We start from the raw sequence: 17,419 nt of genomic DNA, 5'->3' as shown, positions 1-17,419 counted from the left end.
ATCTAATTAGATTGGAAATCCTAAGAATTCCGTGATTGTGATCGTTCATCGTACATCGTGTAATCAGAAATTATTTTAAAATTTAAAATTAAATGTAAATAGTGCCTAACGAAAACTGACCGTACAATGTGCGATAAATTGTCACGATCACGAAATCCCTAAGATCTCCAGAAAAATGATCTGGCGAGGATCCTTATCCCTTGTGAGTGGGTAGATTTTTTTTTTCTTTAGACCACTTCCACCCTTAAAAAATGAGTTGGTTCGAAGTCCATTTAATTTACTGCAATGAACAGTAATTGGCCAAGTACATCTCCACATCTAAAAAATGAGCTAGGCAAGAGTCTAGTTAATTGGTATCAAAATATTTTTTTTAATAAAATAATAAAAAAATTATTTTTAATTTTGGATATGATTTTTAACTAATCTTGTCATGTCACGTGTCATTATTTGAAAGTACATTTTTTGTGGAAGATGGTTATATATTTATATTAAAAAAAATTGTTTAATTTTTCTGTATTTTTAAACAATTTTTATAATTTTTTATTAAGTTAATTAATTTGGAATGTTACATTTCAAAAAGGTTGAAATCCAATAGCCCAAAAGTGGACATGTGGCCCATTGTAAGATTCTGACATTTTCCTCTTTTTTTTTTTAATGCTGGAATGTGCGCCCACAAGCGCGCGTATCCCACATGCCAATAGCAAAACAAGAAATTTACATGGCCAGTTCCTTGCTCAGTCCATTATGTGCTGGGCTCAAAGCTAGCCTCCACTTTGAGCTGACCTATTTTGTGGGGTGGAGTGGATTTTTTTAGGTGCCAGCCTATTTTTTTAGGCTTTGGGCCAGTCTCCAAAGGAGGGGTGGACTTGCTCTTAAAAAAGAGGACAACTGCTAGCAAGCCACGGTTATTCACTTCTTCCGGGGGCCATGAAGACTCACAGAGGCATTTCAGCCTCCCATTGGCCACGAGTCTGATTTCCACATCAGTAGTGGGTTTTGAACCCGAGACCTCCAGTTTTTAGTTTTAAAGAAGTCTCGTAATCCGCTCTTTACTATTAGGCCACTGGCCTGTGGTTTAGTGGGTAGATGAGCAGTAATTATTAAACCCAATTTAAGATAATTTAAGATTAAGTGTTGTGCCCAAAAACTAACATGTTTGGAAATAATTGTTATTGGATAAAGGAGAACATATAGGATCAACTAATATAATTTTCGAAAATCAAAAAGTAAAAGTGAGCTATAACGATATTTATATCATAAAAGTTTTATTAAAGCACGATTCTCTCATAGCATCTCTATCAATTGGGGAAGTGTAATGGCAATTGAAGAATAAGGGCAATAAAATTGTATTTACTTTTCACTTTAAACAATAATTGTCTTTGTGCACGTCCAACAGTTTGGAAGGAGAAAGGGCAAGTGCAAGCGCAAGGGCGATTGATATTCGCAAATGTTTTTTTATATATATAATGTTTTCTTCGTCTTATCCCACATATTATTACTGCCGTAAACTTTTTGGGTAATTTTAAACGTTTAACTTGGTAGTGTGTTGCAAAATCGACCCTGAGGGATTGCAAGTTGTGTCACTGCACAGGGCCTCCAAATCGGAAGGGCCTCGATTTCCATTTTTGCATGTGTATATATATTTAAATGTGTTGTAGCCACTTGGTGTTACGGTCTAGTGGTAATCCTCTTCACTTGTAAGTGAGAGGTTTTAAGTTTGATTCTCGCAAAAGACAAATTTGAACCACATTATTGCAAGCTCATTGTGAGGCTTAACCCACTCCCCCACTCCTTTAGTGTTTTTAAAATGAAAAGCTCAATTGAAAAAGAGAAAGAAAAATAGTTACTTGCGACTGAAGCAATGAAAAACTCAATTGAAAGTGTTTTTAAAATGAGTGAAAGCTTTTTTAGTGAAAATGTTTTTGAAATCAAACCTTAGTAAAAATACAAGAGCTCGTTTGGATGTGCTTTTAAAATGATTGAAAGCACTTTTAGAGAAAATGTTTTTGGCTTCCAAAAGCACTTTAAGTGCTTTCTACGAGAAGTACTAGTTATATGCTTCTTCCAGGAAGCAATTTAAGTGTTTTCCCAAGATTTATGAAAATTTTTACTAAGGATTGTTTCCAAAAATATTTTCACCAAAAGAAATTTCAGTCATTTTAAAAACACATCTAAGTGAGCTCTAAGTGGATCCCGGAAAAGCACTTAAAGTGCTTCCTGCAAGAAGTACATATTTGATGTTTCTTTCAAAAAATATTTTAAGTACTTTTGGAATCCAAAATCAATTTCACTAAAAATGCTTTCAGTTATTTTAAAAGCACTTCAAAACGAGCATCAGGGCTTCTGTCTTAAATGACATGATTTGAACTATTAAGCCTCATGTTAAATAACCACAACTTTTGGAGATAAAAAAAATGTCTTATAATGATTGAAGAACGTTTCGGCATAATGTAACATTACATAGTTCATATTTCTTGAAGGAAATAATGGCAAATAAAAAATATTTCAACTCTGTACATCCAACATTGCGAACCATCACAACTTGTCCTCTCAAAGAATCAGAAATTTAGCAACTTATAGCTAATTTCTATAGATTAAACATGACTTTGATGGCGTTACCCCCACGAGCACTGGTCGCAAAGGCTTCTTCCACCTCCTTTTCGGTGAATCCAAACCGGTGAGTAATAAGCGGCTTCACGTCGATCTTCCCAGTTCTCAAGAAATCGAGGCAAAGTGGCCATGTGTTCTTGTACCGGAAAACTCCAACCACATCAACTTCCCTGTGTTCAAACACAACAAAATAATTAATCAAATAAGATCACATAATTTGTTAATGTACGATAAGCTAGGGGTCGATTCTTATAAGAGAAAAATTATACGAAATGAAAACAATTTATACCTAGCAGCAGCTGGAGTTAGAGGGACAGTCATCATGCCATGTCCCATTCCGACAAGGCAGACTTTACCGCCGGGGCGAGTGGCGTTGAGACCAGTCGACATGGTTTTATTGAAACCAACACAATCGAAGGTCACATCCACTTCGGAATTCATGGCCTTTTTAATCTTGGCAACTTCATCATCTAAGTCCTCCATTTTTGTCGAAACTTTCCCGGTTTCATCAGCGCCGAGAGACTTTGCCATAGCTAGACGCTGGTCATCCATATCCACAATGACAATTCTTGGTGCCCCAAAAGCACGAGCGGCCAAAACAGAAACCAGACCAATGGGCCCTGCTCCGATGACCAGAACAGTTGTTTCGGGACCAACATTGGCTCGACGACAAGCGTGAACCCCAACACTTAAGGGCTCGCACATTGCCCCTTCCTCCAGGCTCACGTTCTCCGGCAGCTTAAAGCATAGATCCGCAGGATGCACAATCTGTTAAAACGAAATGGTTATTAGATGGCCCTAATCCTACAGAATTCATATGGCACTAAGCTTAAGAAAGTCGAAATTTTTTAATTGCATCTATTAATACCTGATTAGCCAAGGAACCATGAACCGGTGGGGTGGCGAAAAACTTCATGTCCGGGCACAGATTGTAGCGGCCTCCTCTGCACTGCTGGCACCGTGAGCAGCTGATACCAGGTTCTACCGCGACGCGGTCACCGGGCACCAGATGCTTCACCTCGCTGCCAACTTTTTCTACGATCCCAGCACACTCATGTCCGATCACCATTGGCTCCTTAACCTCAAAATCCGCACATTTCATCGTCTTGAGGTAGTGAACATCGCTTCCACAAATGCCGACAGCCTTAATCCGAATCCGAACATCATTGGGTCCTAAAATTACAAAATCCCAAGAAAACAGGGAGCTATACGTGAGCAACGATATAAACGATGAAAACTAAAAACTGAAAGAAATAACCATGGAATTAAAAGAAGGGAGAGAGGTAAATACCGATACTGGGGAGCTTGAAAGGTAGGATCCTGATGGTGTTGACATCAACAAGCCAAGCAGCCGTGTTTTCTTGCTTAATAGGTTTGGCTTGCTTAGCCACTTCCTTAATCAATTGCCCTCCCTTACCCATAATGTTTTTGATACTGGGTCTGTTTTTTTCTGAAGTGTCTTGCTTTCTCTGTGTTTTGTGTTTCAAAGACAAAGAGTACTTGTATTTTGTGATGGAACAAGCTTGGCTAGGGTGTGGTATTTATAGATGTCTTGATAGTCAGATTTGGTCAAGTTGGTTTGTACACCTATATAAAATTTGGATAAGCCAAACCTGAAACACTACCTAATTCCTTACAGAAAATAATAAATTATTGTTTAAAGCGGACATTGCTTGAATGTTTCCTGAGGACTCATTCCGAGTGCTTTTCTGTAAAAAGAACATACCATATGTTTCTTCAAGATTTTTTTTTTCTTTTTCTCAAAGCGCTTTAATTTTGTTACGTTTTAAAAAAGAATAATGTTAGGAAAACTAAATTTAGAGATTAAATTTATAAACTAAACGATATGTCACCAATAAAAATGAGCACGTCTATCCATGTTTAAGTAATAAATCAATCATCAACTTACATGTTTTTTAATTTCCAAAATTTAGTTTCTAAATTTAATTTTCCTATCATTACTCTTTTTAAAATTATTTGATAAGGGTTTCTGAGCACAACTGCTTTCCACACATATCCGAAAGAAGTCTAACAAAAAATTGGTCATTGTTCTAGGCCAAGCCCTTTAATGTCACCAAGAAGAGTACCAAGGATATATTGGGTTGGGGGTTGAAACCTGCAACCCAGATCCACCGAAAAGCTTAAATTAGCAAGGCCACCAGAGTGTCGGCTACAAAAATAGAGATTTTTCAATATGCAGAGAACACAATTCAGTACATTAAATAATGGTACAATTGCTTGAATTTTTTTTTCAAGTTTCCAACCAATTATATTATTAGTACATTTAGTGTACCGAGCCGTGTTCCTGAAACTGAAAAATTCATCTTAAAAAAGTTCACTAAAGAGTTGTTGAAAATCAGCATCATATCTAGCCAAAATCAGCTCAAAGTATAATTGATGTCTTGTAACTCGAGTGATTAAAACATCTATTCGTAAGTGAACTCATATGTTTTCAATCCCCCTTCTCTAAAGATCTTGTATAAACTAAAAAAATAAGTCACTTAGTACAACGATCTAGTAATGTTCCTCTCTTTGGTTCGTTTCTTACCAAAGACGAATTTGAACCACATTATTGTTAGCTCATTGTGAGGCTAAACCCACCTCCATCTGTAAATAATATCGTTTGTCAAAAAAAAAAAAAAAAAAAAAAAAAAAATTGTCATTATACATCTTTCTATGACTAGGTTTAGATCAAAGAAGAAACAACCCCACCCAGCCCCCCCGGCGCTCCCCCAACCCAAACACATGTTTGACACTGAATTTCGCCTGAGTCCTAGCGTTATCTACAATTTACTTAGTCCATTCCACACTTGGCGGAGAGAAGCTTCTACCACATGCCGTCTTGGAGCTAAAGAGGTGCTGAAAATCAGCATCAGATCTAGCCAAAATCGGCTTAAAGTATAATCGATGTCTTGTAACTCGAATGATTAAAACATCTATTCGTATTGAACTCTTGTGTTTTCAATTCCCCTTCTCTAAAGATCTTGTATAAACTAAAAAATAAGTCACTTGGTACTACAGTCTAGTAGTGTTCCCCTCACTTGTAAGTGAGAGGTCTTTGTTTTGTTTCTCGCCAAAGACGAATTTAAACCACATTATTGTTAGCTCATTATGAGGCTAAGTCCACCTCCATTTGTAAATAATATCGTTTGTCAAAAAAAAAAAATTATATATATATATATATATTGTCATTACACCTCTTTCTATGACTAGGTTTAGATCAAAGAAGAAACCCCCCACATGTCTGACACTGAATTTCGCCTGAGTTCTAGCGTTATCCACAATTTACTTGGTCCATTCCACACTTGGCGGAGAGAAGGTTCCACCACATGCCGTCTTGGACGGTGCATCGGTTTTCCCAAGCTGATAGCAGGAATTTTCCAATTGGATTATCAAAATATTTGGAGGCTGAAAGTGAAACTATAAAACGTTATCCAAATGAAGACCATTGTAACAATTAATAAGTTTGAATGTGTCAGTTTGACGAAATAGCTAGGTTTGAGTATGAATACAGGTTACTGTTAGTCTTGCCCAAGTTAGGGCCATATTGTTAGGTTTAGGTTTACTCAAAGTGGAATCTGGAATATAAGTCGGGTGGTGCCCATGTTAGGTTTAGGGTTACTCAAAGTGGAATCTGGAATATTCAGTTAGGTGGTGCCTTTTACATTTTTTTTTTTTTACTTTACACATTTTTTTTTAATTTTTTACTATGGGATTGAATAAATTAAAGATGATCAACGGACAAAATTAAACAAGAAGTGTGTGAATGTAAAAATAGGTGTGTGAATAACACCACCCTATTCATTTTATTCTAAATAACTTGGCCTTACATCAAATTGTTAAGAGTCAATCCCACATCAGGGAAATGAGAAGCTTTGCATATACTTATAAGTAGTCAATAGATTACTCACCATATTGCCAATTAATTTTATGGGGAAACCTCAACTTCTTCATGAGATTCAAACAATTTTGGAGATTATATCAAGAGGTTGATTCCCTTTACTTCGTGGTTTGTCATAACATTGAACTAACCAATATTGTTGACAGAAAAAAGGGTAACTATAAACATATTTTGTTCCATTTTCTTCGCCAAACATTAGAGTTGAACGCAAGTACATTTGTATGGAAAAATTAAAGCACATGATGAGAGGACAAGATGATAATAACATAAAAAAACACTTGATGATGCATGATAAGTTTAAAGTATTGTCATTTTAACGTCGTGTTGCCCTATTGCACATTCCTAACACAATTTTAATTGTTGCTGCATATATATTTTCATTTACCCTTAGCATCCGAGTAAACCCTAGCCTAGCCATCCCCCCAAAAGAACCTACTAAAACCTGCTCGAACGATCGAGTAGGTGGAGCTAACAAGCAGGTAAGAATGCTTTTGCCCTTTATGGATCGAGTAGGTAAGAGTTGTTGCCAAGAAGTTTGAGTGGAGTAGGTAGGGGGACACGAATAATCATCTTGTTTTACAAAGTTTTCTTTTTGTTCTTTTTCATGGGACTTCTTTAACTCCCTGGATTATTTATATTTTCGGTCGGTTAATAAATCTATTAGCCAATCAGTGAAGTAATTAATCTTGTTATCCATATATCAACTAACAGAAACCGACCAAAAAAAATAAAAGATTAATTATTTAGCAACAGTTGGATGGTTGCTCTGCAGCCAGGCTTATGCATGAGATGTGCTCTCTGTGTTGCCAGCAAACCTTAGGGTTTCTGGCACGCGTCCAAGGTAGGTGACGTCTGACTAATTTCCAGGTCAGGTATACGTGGATTGAATCTTGCGACCGTTGGCATGAGTTGCAACGATCGATGCTGAAGCTCCTTTTCTAAAGTGCTGTGAATATAGTGAAAGGAGCCGTGGTACGTTAATAATGGATAATGAAGTGCCACGACAAGCTGTCCAGTGGGACACGCGTATGCAATATAAAATATCAGGAAAATTGTTTTAGTGGCCTCTTGCAAGGAATGAAAGATCAACTTCAAATCTTTGTGTCTGGATCTTAGGGACTGAGTGGACCGGACGGTTCAAGAAAGAAAGAAAACAATATGGGTTGTTGAATTTGTTTTGAAATGAGCCAATAGAATAAACTACTGGTGATTGTAGAACTGAAATTGAATGGTTTAGATTTTTTGGTCCGCATGCTTTAGATACAAAGATTCGGAGTAAATTTCAATCCCTCCTGTAAAATATTCCTCTCCGTTGGGCTCTTTTAAATGTGTATTCTCATATAATTAATATTTTATTTTAATTTACGTAATATTTTACTCCAATTTATATCATGATGATAGGGTTTGAAAGACTGAGGGCTGAAGAGGAACCTCTTAAATCCAATATTGTAAATGCGGACTATTAACATATTATTAATAATATCAACAAGGAATACCAATGCATAGAGCATATTGACAAAAAAAAAAACAAGTTAATTGACCGTCTCTCCCAAGGTTCCTAGACGTTCTTTGTTGATACTGTCAATGTATAAATATTGTTGATATATTGGGTATATGACAATACATATCTGGTGATTTTTTACAAGTTCCCTAAAATATCTCTAGAGATCATGCGCGGTGGATCTGAAGTTCAAGTTCCATACCGGAAAATTAGCTCCAAACCTCACTTCAAAAATTTCTAGAGATCAGGGGTTTGAGCTATATCCCTGTCACTTGGCAACTAATTCAGTCCAAACGGAAAAAATGAAACGGTCATGTTTAATTTCTAGATGGTTAGACTTAGGGTTCTTGTAATTTAATAAGATGAAAGTATTGATGGCTTAATTTGATATCTTCTTAACTACAAATTGAATCTTATTCTGCCGTTAGAAACTTGTTTCGTGCCATTAAGTCGATGAATTCAATTTTTGTGTCACACTTTATCTTGTTCCGTTAACTTTTTTCACCAAATACTCTACTAACTTGTATAGCATGGCACATATGTGAGCTAGTTTTCGCTAACATGTAAATCAAGTAAGTGGCATAAGTATTAACGAGTTTAAAATTTAAATTTTTTATAAAACCAATTGAAAATCACTTGGCCTGCTTCTGTCCTAATTAATGAACCTCAACCCTTCCGACATATATCCTGCAAGCCGAAAGACTTTGAGCCCATTTATATTTGGCGTGAGGTGAACTTTGCTGCAAATGTTTTGGCTCACTCAAGACACCAACTGATTATAAAGGCTTTGCTCTTTTTGACTGGTTTTCGTTTTATAAAAGAGAAATGGATTCTATTAACAACCAAAAATAATAATTGGACAACCATCATTAGGGTTTACAACTTTAGGGTGATAAGAAAAAGTAAAAGGAAATGCCTTAGTAGGGCTGGAAAAAAAATCCCGAAAATCCCGAATTTTCCCAAAATAATCTTGAAACTGAATTGAAAACATCCCAAACTGAAAATTCCGAACCGCTTGATATCCGATCCCGAACCAATCCATAAAAGTTTGGTACGGGATTGGGACCTGATATGGCCTCGTTAGGTATTCCCGAACAGAACTGATCAATATTTTAATATAATTTTGTATATATTTGAATTAATAATGGCCATTGGATTTAGTTGAGGTTCAATCTCAACCGTTCGTTACTATCCGCCACCTCACTTCCTCAAGAGACTTCAAACTCTCCCGTCTATCATCTCACTTCCATAATACTTCCCACACCTTAGCTGTCATCATTATGTCTGAGGCCATAATACTTCCACCTCTTTGCTAGCACCTAGACTCTAGGCATATTGACTTTCAAACATAAAGCTAAGACAACTTGGCCTTCACAATGCAAAACCAACGTGGCGTTCATACATAACCTTGATATTCTCTCTCTCTCTCTCTCTCTCTCTCTCTCTCTCATCTGAGTTCTCTCTGTTTCTCCGTCGCCCAGCCAATGCAGCCACCACGCACCACCACCAAATGACTTCGTGGCGCAACCACCACATGTCCCCCACCACGTCGCACAACCACCATGTTGCACAGCCACCACGACTCGCTTGTTGTTTCTTTGTCTATCAATCTCTCCTCCGCCCTTATTCTCCACCTCTGTCGGCGCCGTGGGAAATCTTTGCACGGAAAATGGCCCATCCCAAACCGTACCGAAATCCAAAAATTTTTTTGGAAATCTTAAACTTTCGGTTCGGTTTCGGTTTTTGGAATCTCATACCGAAATAAATTGGTTCGAGATTTGGGTTATGAGTTTAGGTTCGGGATCCCGTCCCAAACCACCTCTATGCCTTAGGGTGATAAAAGGAAAAGGGTAATTTGCAATTTAAGCAATGAAGTATTTTCATCTTGTGTTGCAAGATTTGAATAGACAAGTTAGTTTATCTTTGATTATAGGCCGATTGTACGTACATGACGGTGTGTCTGTAACACTCATCGATAGTCCAAAGAAAATGCAAGCAAATAAAAACAACTTTGGCGGAAAAATGATTTATATTGAAGACAATTTAGTTACATGCATACTTACGCACACAATTATTATGTATTGAAGGACTCATGTTAAATAATGAATTTACTAGTGTGGTGCATGCCGAGATCTAATACAGCTATACAATGGTCTCTGTACATCAACAAGTTTCCCGGAACTTAAGAACAAGACCATTCTTCATCCGAGACGATGACTTCCAATTTTCCAAACCATCACAAAAACTTGTCCTCTCGATGAATCCGAAATTCATAAACTTAATGGTTTATTTACTATAGATTAAACATGACTTTAATGGCGTCACCCCCACGAGCACTGGTTGCAAATGCTTCCTCCACCTCCTTCTCGGTAAATTCAAACCGGTGGGTAATAAGCGGCTTCACGTCGATCTTCCCGCTTCTCAAAAACTCTAGGCAAAGAGGCCATGTGTTCTTATACCGGAAAACTCCAACCACGTCAACCTCCCTGGCGGCAGCCGGAGTCAGAGGGACTGTCATCATGCTGTGCCCCATTCCTACAAGGCAAACTTTGCCGCCGGGACGAGTAGCATTGAGGCCCGTAGACATGGTTTTGTTGAAACCCACACAGTCGAAGGTCACATCAACTTCGGCTCCCATGGTTTCTTTAATCTTGGCAACTTCGTCATCTAAATCCTCCATTTTTGCCGAAACTTTGACGGTTCCATCAGCTCCCAGAGACTTTGCCATGGCTAAACGCTTATCATCCATATCTACGATGACGATTCTTGGTGCTCCGAAGGCACGAGCAGCGAGCACGGAAACCAGCCCAATCGGCCCTGCTCCGACGATCAGAACAGTTGTTTCGGGACCAACATTGGCTCGCCGACAAGCGTGAACCCCAACACTCAAGGGCTCACACATTGCTCCTTCCTCCAAGCTCACGTTTTCCGGCAGTTTAAAGCATAGATCTGCAGGGTGCACAATCTGGTTAGCCAAGGAACCATGAACCGGTGGGGTGGCGAAAAACTTCATGTCGGGGCAGAGATTGTAGCGGCCTCCTTTGCACTGCTGGCAACGTGAGCAGCTGATGCCGGGCTCTACCGCCACGCGGTCACCAGAAACCAGATGCTTCACGTCGCTCCCAACTTTTTCTACGATCCCAGCACACTCATGTCCGATCACCATTGGTTCTTTCACCTCAAAATCCGCCAGTTTCATGTTCTTGAGGTAGTGAACATCGCTTCCACAAATGCCGACAGCCTTAATCCGAATTTGAACATCATTGGGTCCTAAATTAAGAAATCCAAACAAAACAGGGAGCAACATGTTAGTCAATACATCCATGAAAACTGAAAATAAAAATATAAAAAGGAAAAAAAAAACTAGCGATGAAATTAAAAAGTAGGGAGAAAAGTAAATACCAATATCGGGGAGCTTGAAAGGTAGGATCCTGATGGTGTTAACATCAACGAGCCAGGCAGCCATGTTTTCCTGATCAACAGGTTTGGCATCTCTAACCACTCCATTGCAGGATTGACCTCCCTTACCCATTTTTCACCTTTCTCTGTTTTTTTAAATGTGTTTGGAAGACACAAACTACTTATTCTTCAAATAAAATAGACACAGAAGATACAGAATACACGGAATACACAGAATGCACGGACTTGTTTGATTTCTTGATGAAAATAGAGTGGCTACGGGGTGGTATTTATATTGGTCTAGGTTGCCTGTGAAGGTGCAAGATCACCCGCTGTAAGTTTATAGAATCTTATATGGCCAAATGGTGGCTGTCATAGTTGTATCTTAGGGAACCTTTTTTAACGTGTGTCTTGAATTATTCTAGAAAATTTTCGTTGAGTTGTCAAATGTTTACATGGAGAAATTAATTCGTTCTTATCATAATACGTGTGATTATCACACTGTTACATAGAGAAATTAATTCATTTTTATCATAACACGTGTGATTGACACATTATTACGTGGATAATTTAATTCATTGATATCATAAAACGTGTATACATTTGTTAACCTTTTATCATAAGTATATGAAATCTCAAAAATAATATCCACTTATGTTATAACGCATGAATTAATTGTACAGAATGACAATACGGATGTCACACCAAAAAAGTTTGGATTTGGGCGGAATGGTTTGTTCTCAAGTATATTCCCTTAGTTACAATCACACTTTTGGATATATGCGTCTCTTATTAAAATTGGGATTGGTATCTCCTCTTGTGATAAACTTCTTTGTGAATCTCGAATATCATTCATGAATTAGCTTGACGTGTCGTTACTATGTCACGTAGATGTTTTCTTCTTGATTTTGGGATCTTAACTAGTTACCAATTTTATCTATTTAAACAATAGTAAAAGATGATGAAAATATGCATTGAGCCGTACAACAAGATAACTACAATTTGGTATGAAATTCGCCTTATCATCTACTACGCAAATTCAATTGACAATTTCTCATATACGACTATCTCGAATGAAGAGAAATACAATTAAAATATAGTTCAGCTACTAAATCAGCCGAAAAGTTGGAGTGCAAGATGCGTGAAAGTGTGGGCGTAGGGACCACCTAAATGTTGATTCAACGGATGTTTTAGGGAACTGCTGAATCGATTCCACGGCATGCAGAGTCAGATTGATGTAGCATCCGTCCTCATTATCCATCAGTTGGGTCCCATGTCGATTCAATTTGTGGAGGCAGTTGAGTAATTTGAACTTAATTAAGATAAGCCTTGGAACCCCATGAAGGAAACATATTTAACGTAATTACCCCATATGAACCTTGGATAGATGATTAATCGGATCATATCGGATAAATCTTTATTTATTCTAGGTTATCAAAAATATTTGTTTTATAACTCGTTTGGGAGTATTTTTAAAATAACTAAAACTGTTTTTAGAGAAAATATTTTTGGATTCTAAAAACACTTGAAGTACTTCTAAAAACACTTGAAGTACTTATTGCGGGAAGTACTTCAAGTGTTTTCTAAGATTCACTTGCATTTCAAAAAACATTTTTAACAAAATTGCTTTCAATTATTTTAAAAACATTTTCAGATGAGCCTTAGCCGCCAATTAGTACTACCGTCTAGTAAATTTTCTCTTCACTTGTAAGTTAGAAATCTTAACTTCGATTCTCGTAAAAAACAAATTTGAACCCTCTAAATAATATCAAACATATTAAAAAATATTATTTTAGCCAATGATATGAATGTGAAGTTTATCAAATAAAATGTATGATCCATTTATCTATTCTTTGGTCGGCAAATGACTAGTGAAAAAATCTAGTCAAATTACTAAAATATTTCTCCAAAATTTTGCGTTGTCAACATCCTACCAACCAAAGAAAACTGTTTGATTAATAACCGTCGGTTAATGAAAACAAAAAAGGGTCAGTTGACAGTTGGGCTCTTCTGTTTCCAGCCCCAATTTTCTGGCGCATGAATGATGACGAAGTTTCTTCGAAGCAGAGCATCAGCATGTGAAGTTTATCAATTGAAGTCCAGCATGAAGTGAAGGAGTGGTCAACAATGGTAACCCAGATGCAAGGATGAATGCCACGGCACCGCCACCCACCCAACAGTACCCAAGCCAACGGCACCCAAGCCGCCACGCCAAGCAACACTTCTCTCTCGACTTTCACAGCAACCCCGATCCCCCGATTCAATAAACTTACCGTAAAAAACGAATTGAAGAATTACCAATCAGCATTTTTGGTATTATTAAAGGGTTATTTGGTTTGGTAGCTATTTTTAGTTAAAAAAAAAAAAAAAAAAAAAAAAAAAAAAACTAAAAACTCAAAGTTAAATTTATAAACACAAGATAAATAATTTTTAATTTTCAATAAAAGTAGTTCGGTGATGATTTTTAAGATTTCAAGATAAATAATTTTTAATTTTCAATAAAAGTAGTTTGGTGATGATTTTTAAGTTTCAAGAAATTTGAAACAACTAAAAGAGAACACGAACAAAAGGTGCCTAGATGAAAATTGAGATTAACTAAATAAAGACATGATATTAGATAGGATAGATATGGCTTGGATTAAAAAAAAAAAAAAAAAAAAAAAAACGATAGGATGGATGGCTGAATAACTCAAAGATCAACTTGACAAGTCTAAATCGGATAATAAGGTCTATGCAACGTAGGCTTGGGGTCTTAATTAGCTCCGATTTGGGCTTGTAATAGACTTATCTCTTCAAAGACACTGTTTTAAGTCAAACTCATTGAAAAGTTGTGATCTATAGGTTTATAGATCAAATTCATTTGTTTGCTATGTTAAATTTGAAATTTAAGTTTTGAGAATATCTTTCGTGATTTTGTTATTTTCTTCCTTTTGTGCTTTCACTTAGGATTCCTTGCAAGCCACGTTTGAGAAAAACTATAAAACCATTTTTTTGTGGTGATAGGGTTTCTCTTTCATATTATTCTACCAAAACTTTGAGACTTTTCTCACATTTTCTGGTTTCATTTTTCTAATATTTAAAATTATAGTTTAACTTCCTTCCTATTCTTATTGTCATAATGTGTCCAGACAAAAAAGTAAACCCGAAAATGTTGAAAATCGAATTTAATTATCAAGATATAATGAAAAATCTAAGTTACCGTGAATTACCAAACCAAAAAATCTCGATACTAAAAATTAAGTTTGAGTTTGTTATGTATTTTGTAGTCTCTAATTGAGGGTTTTAGTTGCTTCAATGTTGTTCGACGGCAACACGAGCAATGGTTGTGCCATGTCACATATTAAATAATGTCCTCCACAGATAAAATAGCTCATTTGCACTTAAGTTTTGTCCCCACATATGCTTATTGTTGCATAATTCCATCCACAGTACCTTTTCTTTGTCGAACATGCGCAGTAACTTAGACCTTTTCTTCCCCTTGCCATCCCAAAAAACCTTAACAAAATTTTGCATCAAAGAGTATTAGGTTTTTTTTTTTATGGTCAATCAAGAGTAGTAGGTATAGCAAAGGACTAGGTAAGAAATAAGAATGCTCCAAGAATGCGGGCCATTTTTCTTTTCTTACTGTTCTAAAATCCTATTAAAAAGTTGAGCTATAGCCACGAATTCCAGGCGGCATCTCGCCATTGTGGCATTAGCCACACTTGGGGAATAACCTATTAGCCACACTCGGGGAGTAACCGCCGCTTAATTTTCTCGCTCTTGGTAAAAGTGTCAAAATATTGAGTTAGCAAACGAGTCAAGGAGATCGTTTAGCAAACATAATGAGAAGCCCACGAAGAGCAGTACTATTATTACTTTAAAAACCATACAAAGGAATGGAACTCGCTAATTGGGTTATGACATGTTAATAATCCTCCCCCTCCCCCCTCTCCATCCACAAAAAAAAAAAAAAAGAAAAAAAAAACTCTACATTCTGCTAAGAATTTGATCATCAAAACCTGTCTTTGTCTTTACAATTTGAACATCACTTTGATGGCGTTACCTCCACGAGCACTTGTCGCAAACGCTTCTTCCACCTCCTTCTCAGTAAATCCAAAACGGTGCGTGATAAGAGGCTTCACATCGATCTTCCCACTTCTCAAAAACTCGAGGCAAAGCGGCCATGTGTTCTGGTATCGGAAAACTCCAACAACGTCAACCTCCCTAGCAGCAGCGGGAGTAAGAGGCACCGTCATCACACCATGTCCCATTCCTACCAGGCAGACTTTTCCACCCGGACGAGTAGCATTGAGGCCGGTCGACATGGTTTTGTTGAAACCCACACAATCGAAGGTAACATCCACTTCGGAGATCATGGCTTTTTTAATTTCTGCAACTTCATCATCTAAATCCTTCATTTTTGTCGAAACTTTCACGGTTTCATCAGCACCGAGAGACTTTGCCATTGCTAGACGCTTGTCATCCATATCCACAATCACAATTCTTGGAGCCCCAAAAGCACGAGCGGCCAAAACTGAAACGAGACTAATAGGCCCTGCTCCGATGATCAGAACAGTTGTTTCGGGACCAACATTGGCTCGCCGACAAGCGTGAACCCCAACACTCAACGGCTCACACATTGCCCCTTCCTCCAAGCTCACGTTTTCCGGCAATTTAAAGCACAGATCCGCAGGGTGCACAATCTGATTAGCCAAGGAACCATGAACCGGTGGCGTGGCGAAAAACTTCATATCAGGGCAAAGATTATAGCGGCCTCCTTTGCACTGCCGGCACCGTGCGCAGCTGATGCCGGGCTCTACCGCCACACGGTCCCCAGGCACCAAATGCTTCACCTCGCTCCCAACTTTGTCTACTATCCCAGCACACTCATGTCCCATTACCATTGGCTCTTTCACCTCAAAATCCGCACATTTCATGGTCTTGAGGTAGTGGACATCGCTTCCACAAATGCCGACAGCCTTGATCCGAATTCGAACATCATGGGGTCCTAAAATTAAGAAATATCCCAACAAAACAAGGGAGCAAGATGTTAGCACGAATACAACTAAGAAAACAAATAACCAAGAACTATAAACTGAGAACCCAACGAAACAAGCTAGGAGGGAATTAAGAAGAAGGAGAGAGATACATACCGATACTGGGGAGCTTGAAAGGTAGGATCTTGATGGTGTTAACATCAACGAGCCAAGCAGCCATGTTTTGCTGCTCAACAGGTTTGGCTTCTCTTACCACGCCATTGCAGGATTGGCCTCCCTTACCCATTCTTTACTCTTCTTTGTATTTTTCTTAAGTGTTTACTTGTTTTTGAAAGACACAAACTTCGTCTTCTTCAAGTAAAATGGACTGAGAATACACGGAAATTGGAATACACAGACTTGCTTGATTTGTTGATGGAAATAGAGTGGATGCGGGGATGGTATTTATATATGAGTTTGGAGGAGTGTGATTTGGTCAAGTTGTGCTTGTACAGCTATGTAAAATTAGGATAATCCAAAACCAAATTATTATCCATTTTCTCCTAGGCAAAGGAGAAGCATTCGTTACCAATTAACGGGAGGATATTCTTGGCTCCTTTCCGAGAGGTGGGGCGGTTAATTTACTTTTGTAAATTAATTTTTGACATGTAAGAAATAAGTCACTGAAAATATAAATAGAAAAAATTTATGTACACATGTTCAATGTGATTGGTATGTATATAAAAAGATTTATTTATAAGGAAATGAGCCAAGTATTTTACATAACAAAATGTGCTAGACAATGCAACAGTGTCAAGCAGAAGATGAATTGCACTTGGAAGTGTCCCACAATTCCATCAATTACTCGTGTAAAACAAAATACTTTTCTTTGGAATGTTAGTAACATTTTCTTATCTTATTTGGTCCTTCCGTGGTTGATATTCTATCATCTCACATGCACGATTTTTGTCAAATATATTATTCTCCGTTGCATTCACACTTTTGGGTATATCACACTTCCCTTGGAATGGGAATTGGTATCTCATTACG

General features: G+C 37.5%; 3 protein-coding genes across 3 annotated transcripts; all 3 read right to left on the bottom strand.

Annotated features, from left to right (window-relative positions):
- Positions 1-2,397: 2,397 nt before the first annotated feature.
- On the bottom strand, positions 2,398-4,126 carry LOC137735169 (sorbitol dehydrogenase-like). The gene is made up of 4 exons (XM_068474565.2): positions 3,902-4,126; positions 3,479-3,783; positions 2,900-3,378; positions 2,398-2,780 (listed from the first exon to the last, which is right to left on the bottom strand). The coding sequence occupies exons 1-4, from the start codon at positions 4,029-4,031 to the stop codon at positions 2,588-2,590; spliced, it is 1,107 nt and encodes a 368-aa protein (XP_068330666.2). The 5' UTR covers positions 4,032-4,126; the 3' UTR covers positions 2,398-2,587.
- Positions 4,127-10,022: 5,896 nt separating this feature from the next.
- LOC137734021 (sorbitol dehydrogenase) lies at positions 10,023-11,848 on the bottom strand. The gene is made up of 2 exons (XM_068473262.2): positions 11,415-11,848; positions 10,023-11,282 (listed from the first exon to the last, which is right to left on the bottom strand). The coding sequence occupies exons 1-2, from the start codon at positions 11,542-11,544 to the stop codon at positions 10,306-10,308; spliced, it is 1,107 nt and encodes a 368-aa protein (XP_068329363.2). The 5' UTR covers positions 11,545-11,848; the 3' UTR covers positions 10,023-10,305.
- Positions 11,849-15,233: 3,385 nt separating this feature from the next.
- Positions 15,234-16,819, bottom strand: LOC137735083 (sorbitol dehydrogenase-like). The gene is made up of 2 exons (XM_068474455.2): positions 16,547-16,819; positions 15,234-16,401 (listed from the first exon to the last, which is right to left on the bottom strand). Exons 1-2 carry the CDS (start codon positions 16,674-16,676, stop codon positions 15,425-15,427), a joined length of 1,107 nt encoding a protein of 368 aa, XP_068330556.2. The 5' UTR covers positions 16,677-16,819; the 3' UTR covers positions 15,234-15,424.
- Between the last annotated feature and the right edge of the window lie 600 nt (positions 16,820-17,419).

This window comes from Pyrus communis, chromosome 7 (genome assembly GCF_041283825.1).
Source record: "Pyrus communis isolate YQ-2024b chromosome 7, ASM4128382v1, whole genome shotgun sequence".
Lineage (NCBI taxonomy): Eukaryota > Viridiplantae > Streptophyta > Magnoliopsida > Rosales > Rosaceae > Pyrus > Pyrus communis.
Note: the sequence above shows the minus strand (reverse complement) of the source record. Positions and strands in the feature narration are given on the sequence as shown.

What these genes read in the sequence shown, in the direction of transcription:
- LOC137735169 (XM_068474565.2), bottom strand. Translation starts at nt 4,031, where the DNA reads ATGGGTAAGGGAGGGCAATTGATTAAGGAAGTGGCTAAGCAAGCCAAA. An exon ending in ATGGTTCCTTGGCTAATCAG is followed by an intron (nt 3,379 to 3,478) that starts GTATTAATAGAT and finishes TCGTTTTAACAG; the next exon opens with ATTGTGCATCCTGCGGATCT. An exon ending in CTAACTCCAGCTGCTGCTAG is followed by an intron (nt 2,781 to 2,899) that starts GTATAAATTGTT and finishes GTTTGAACACAG; the next exon opens with GGAAGTTGATGTGGTTGGAG.
- LOC137734021 (XM_068473262.2), bottom strand. Translation starts at nt 11,544, where the DNA reads ATGGGTAAGGGAGGTCAATCCTGCAATGGAGTGGTTAGAGATGCCAAA. An exon ending in TTTCAAGCTCCCCGATATTG is followed by an intron (nt 11,283 to 11,414) that starts GTATTTACTTTT and finishes TTCTTAATTTAG; the next exon opens with GACCCAATGATGTTCAAATT.
- LOC137735083 (XM_068474455.2), bottom strand. Translation starts at nt 16,676, where the DNA reads ATGGGTAAGGGAGGCCAATCCTGCAATGGCGTGGTAAGAGAAGCCAAA. An exon ending in TTTCAAGCTCCCCAGTATCG is followed by an intron (nt 16,402 to 16,546) that starts GTATGTATCTCT and finishes TCTTAATTTTAG; the next exon opens with GACCCCATGATGTTCGAATT.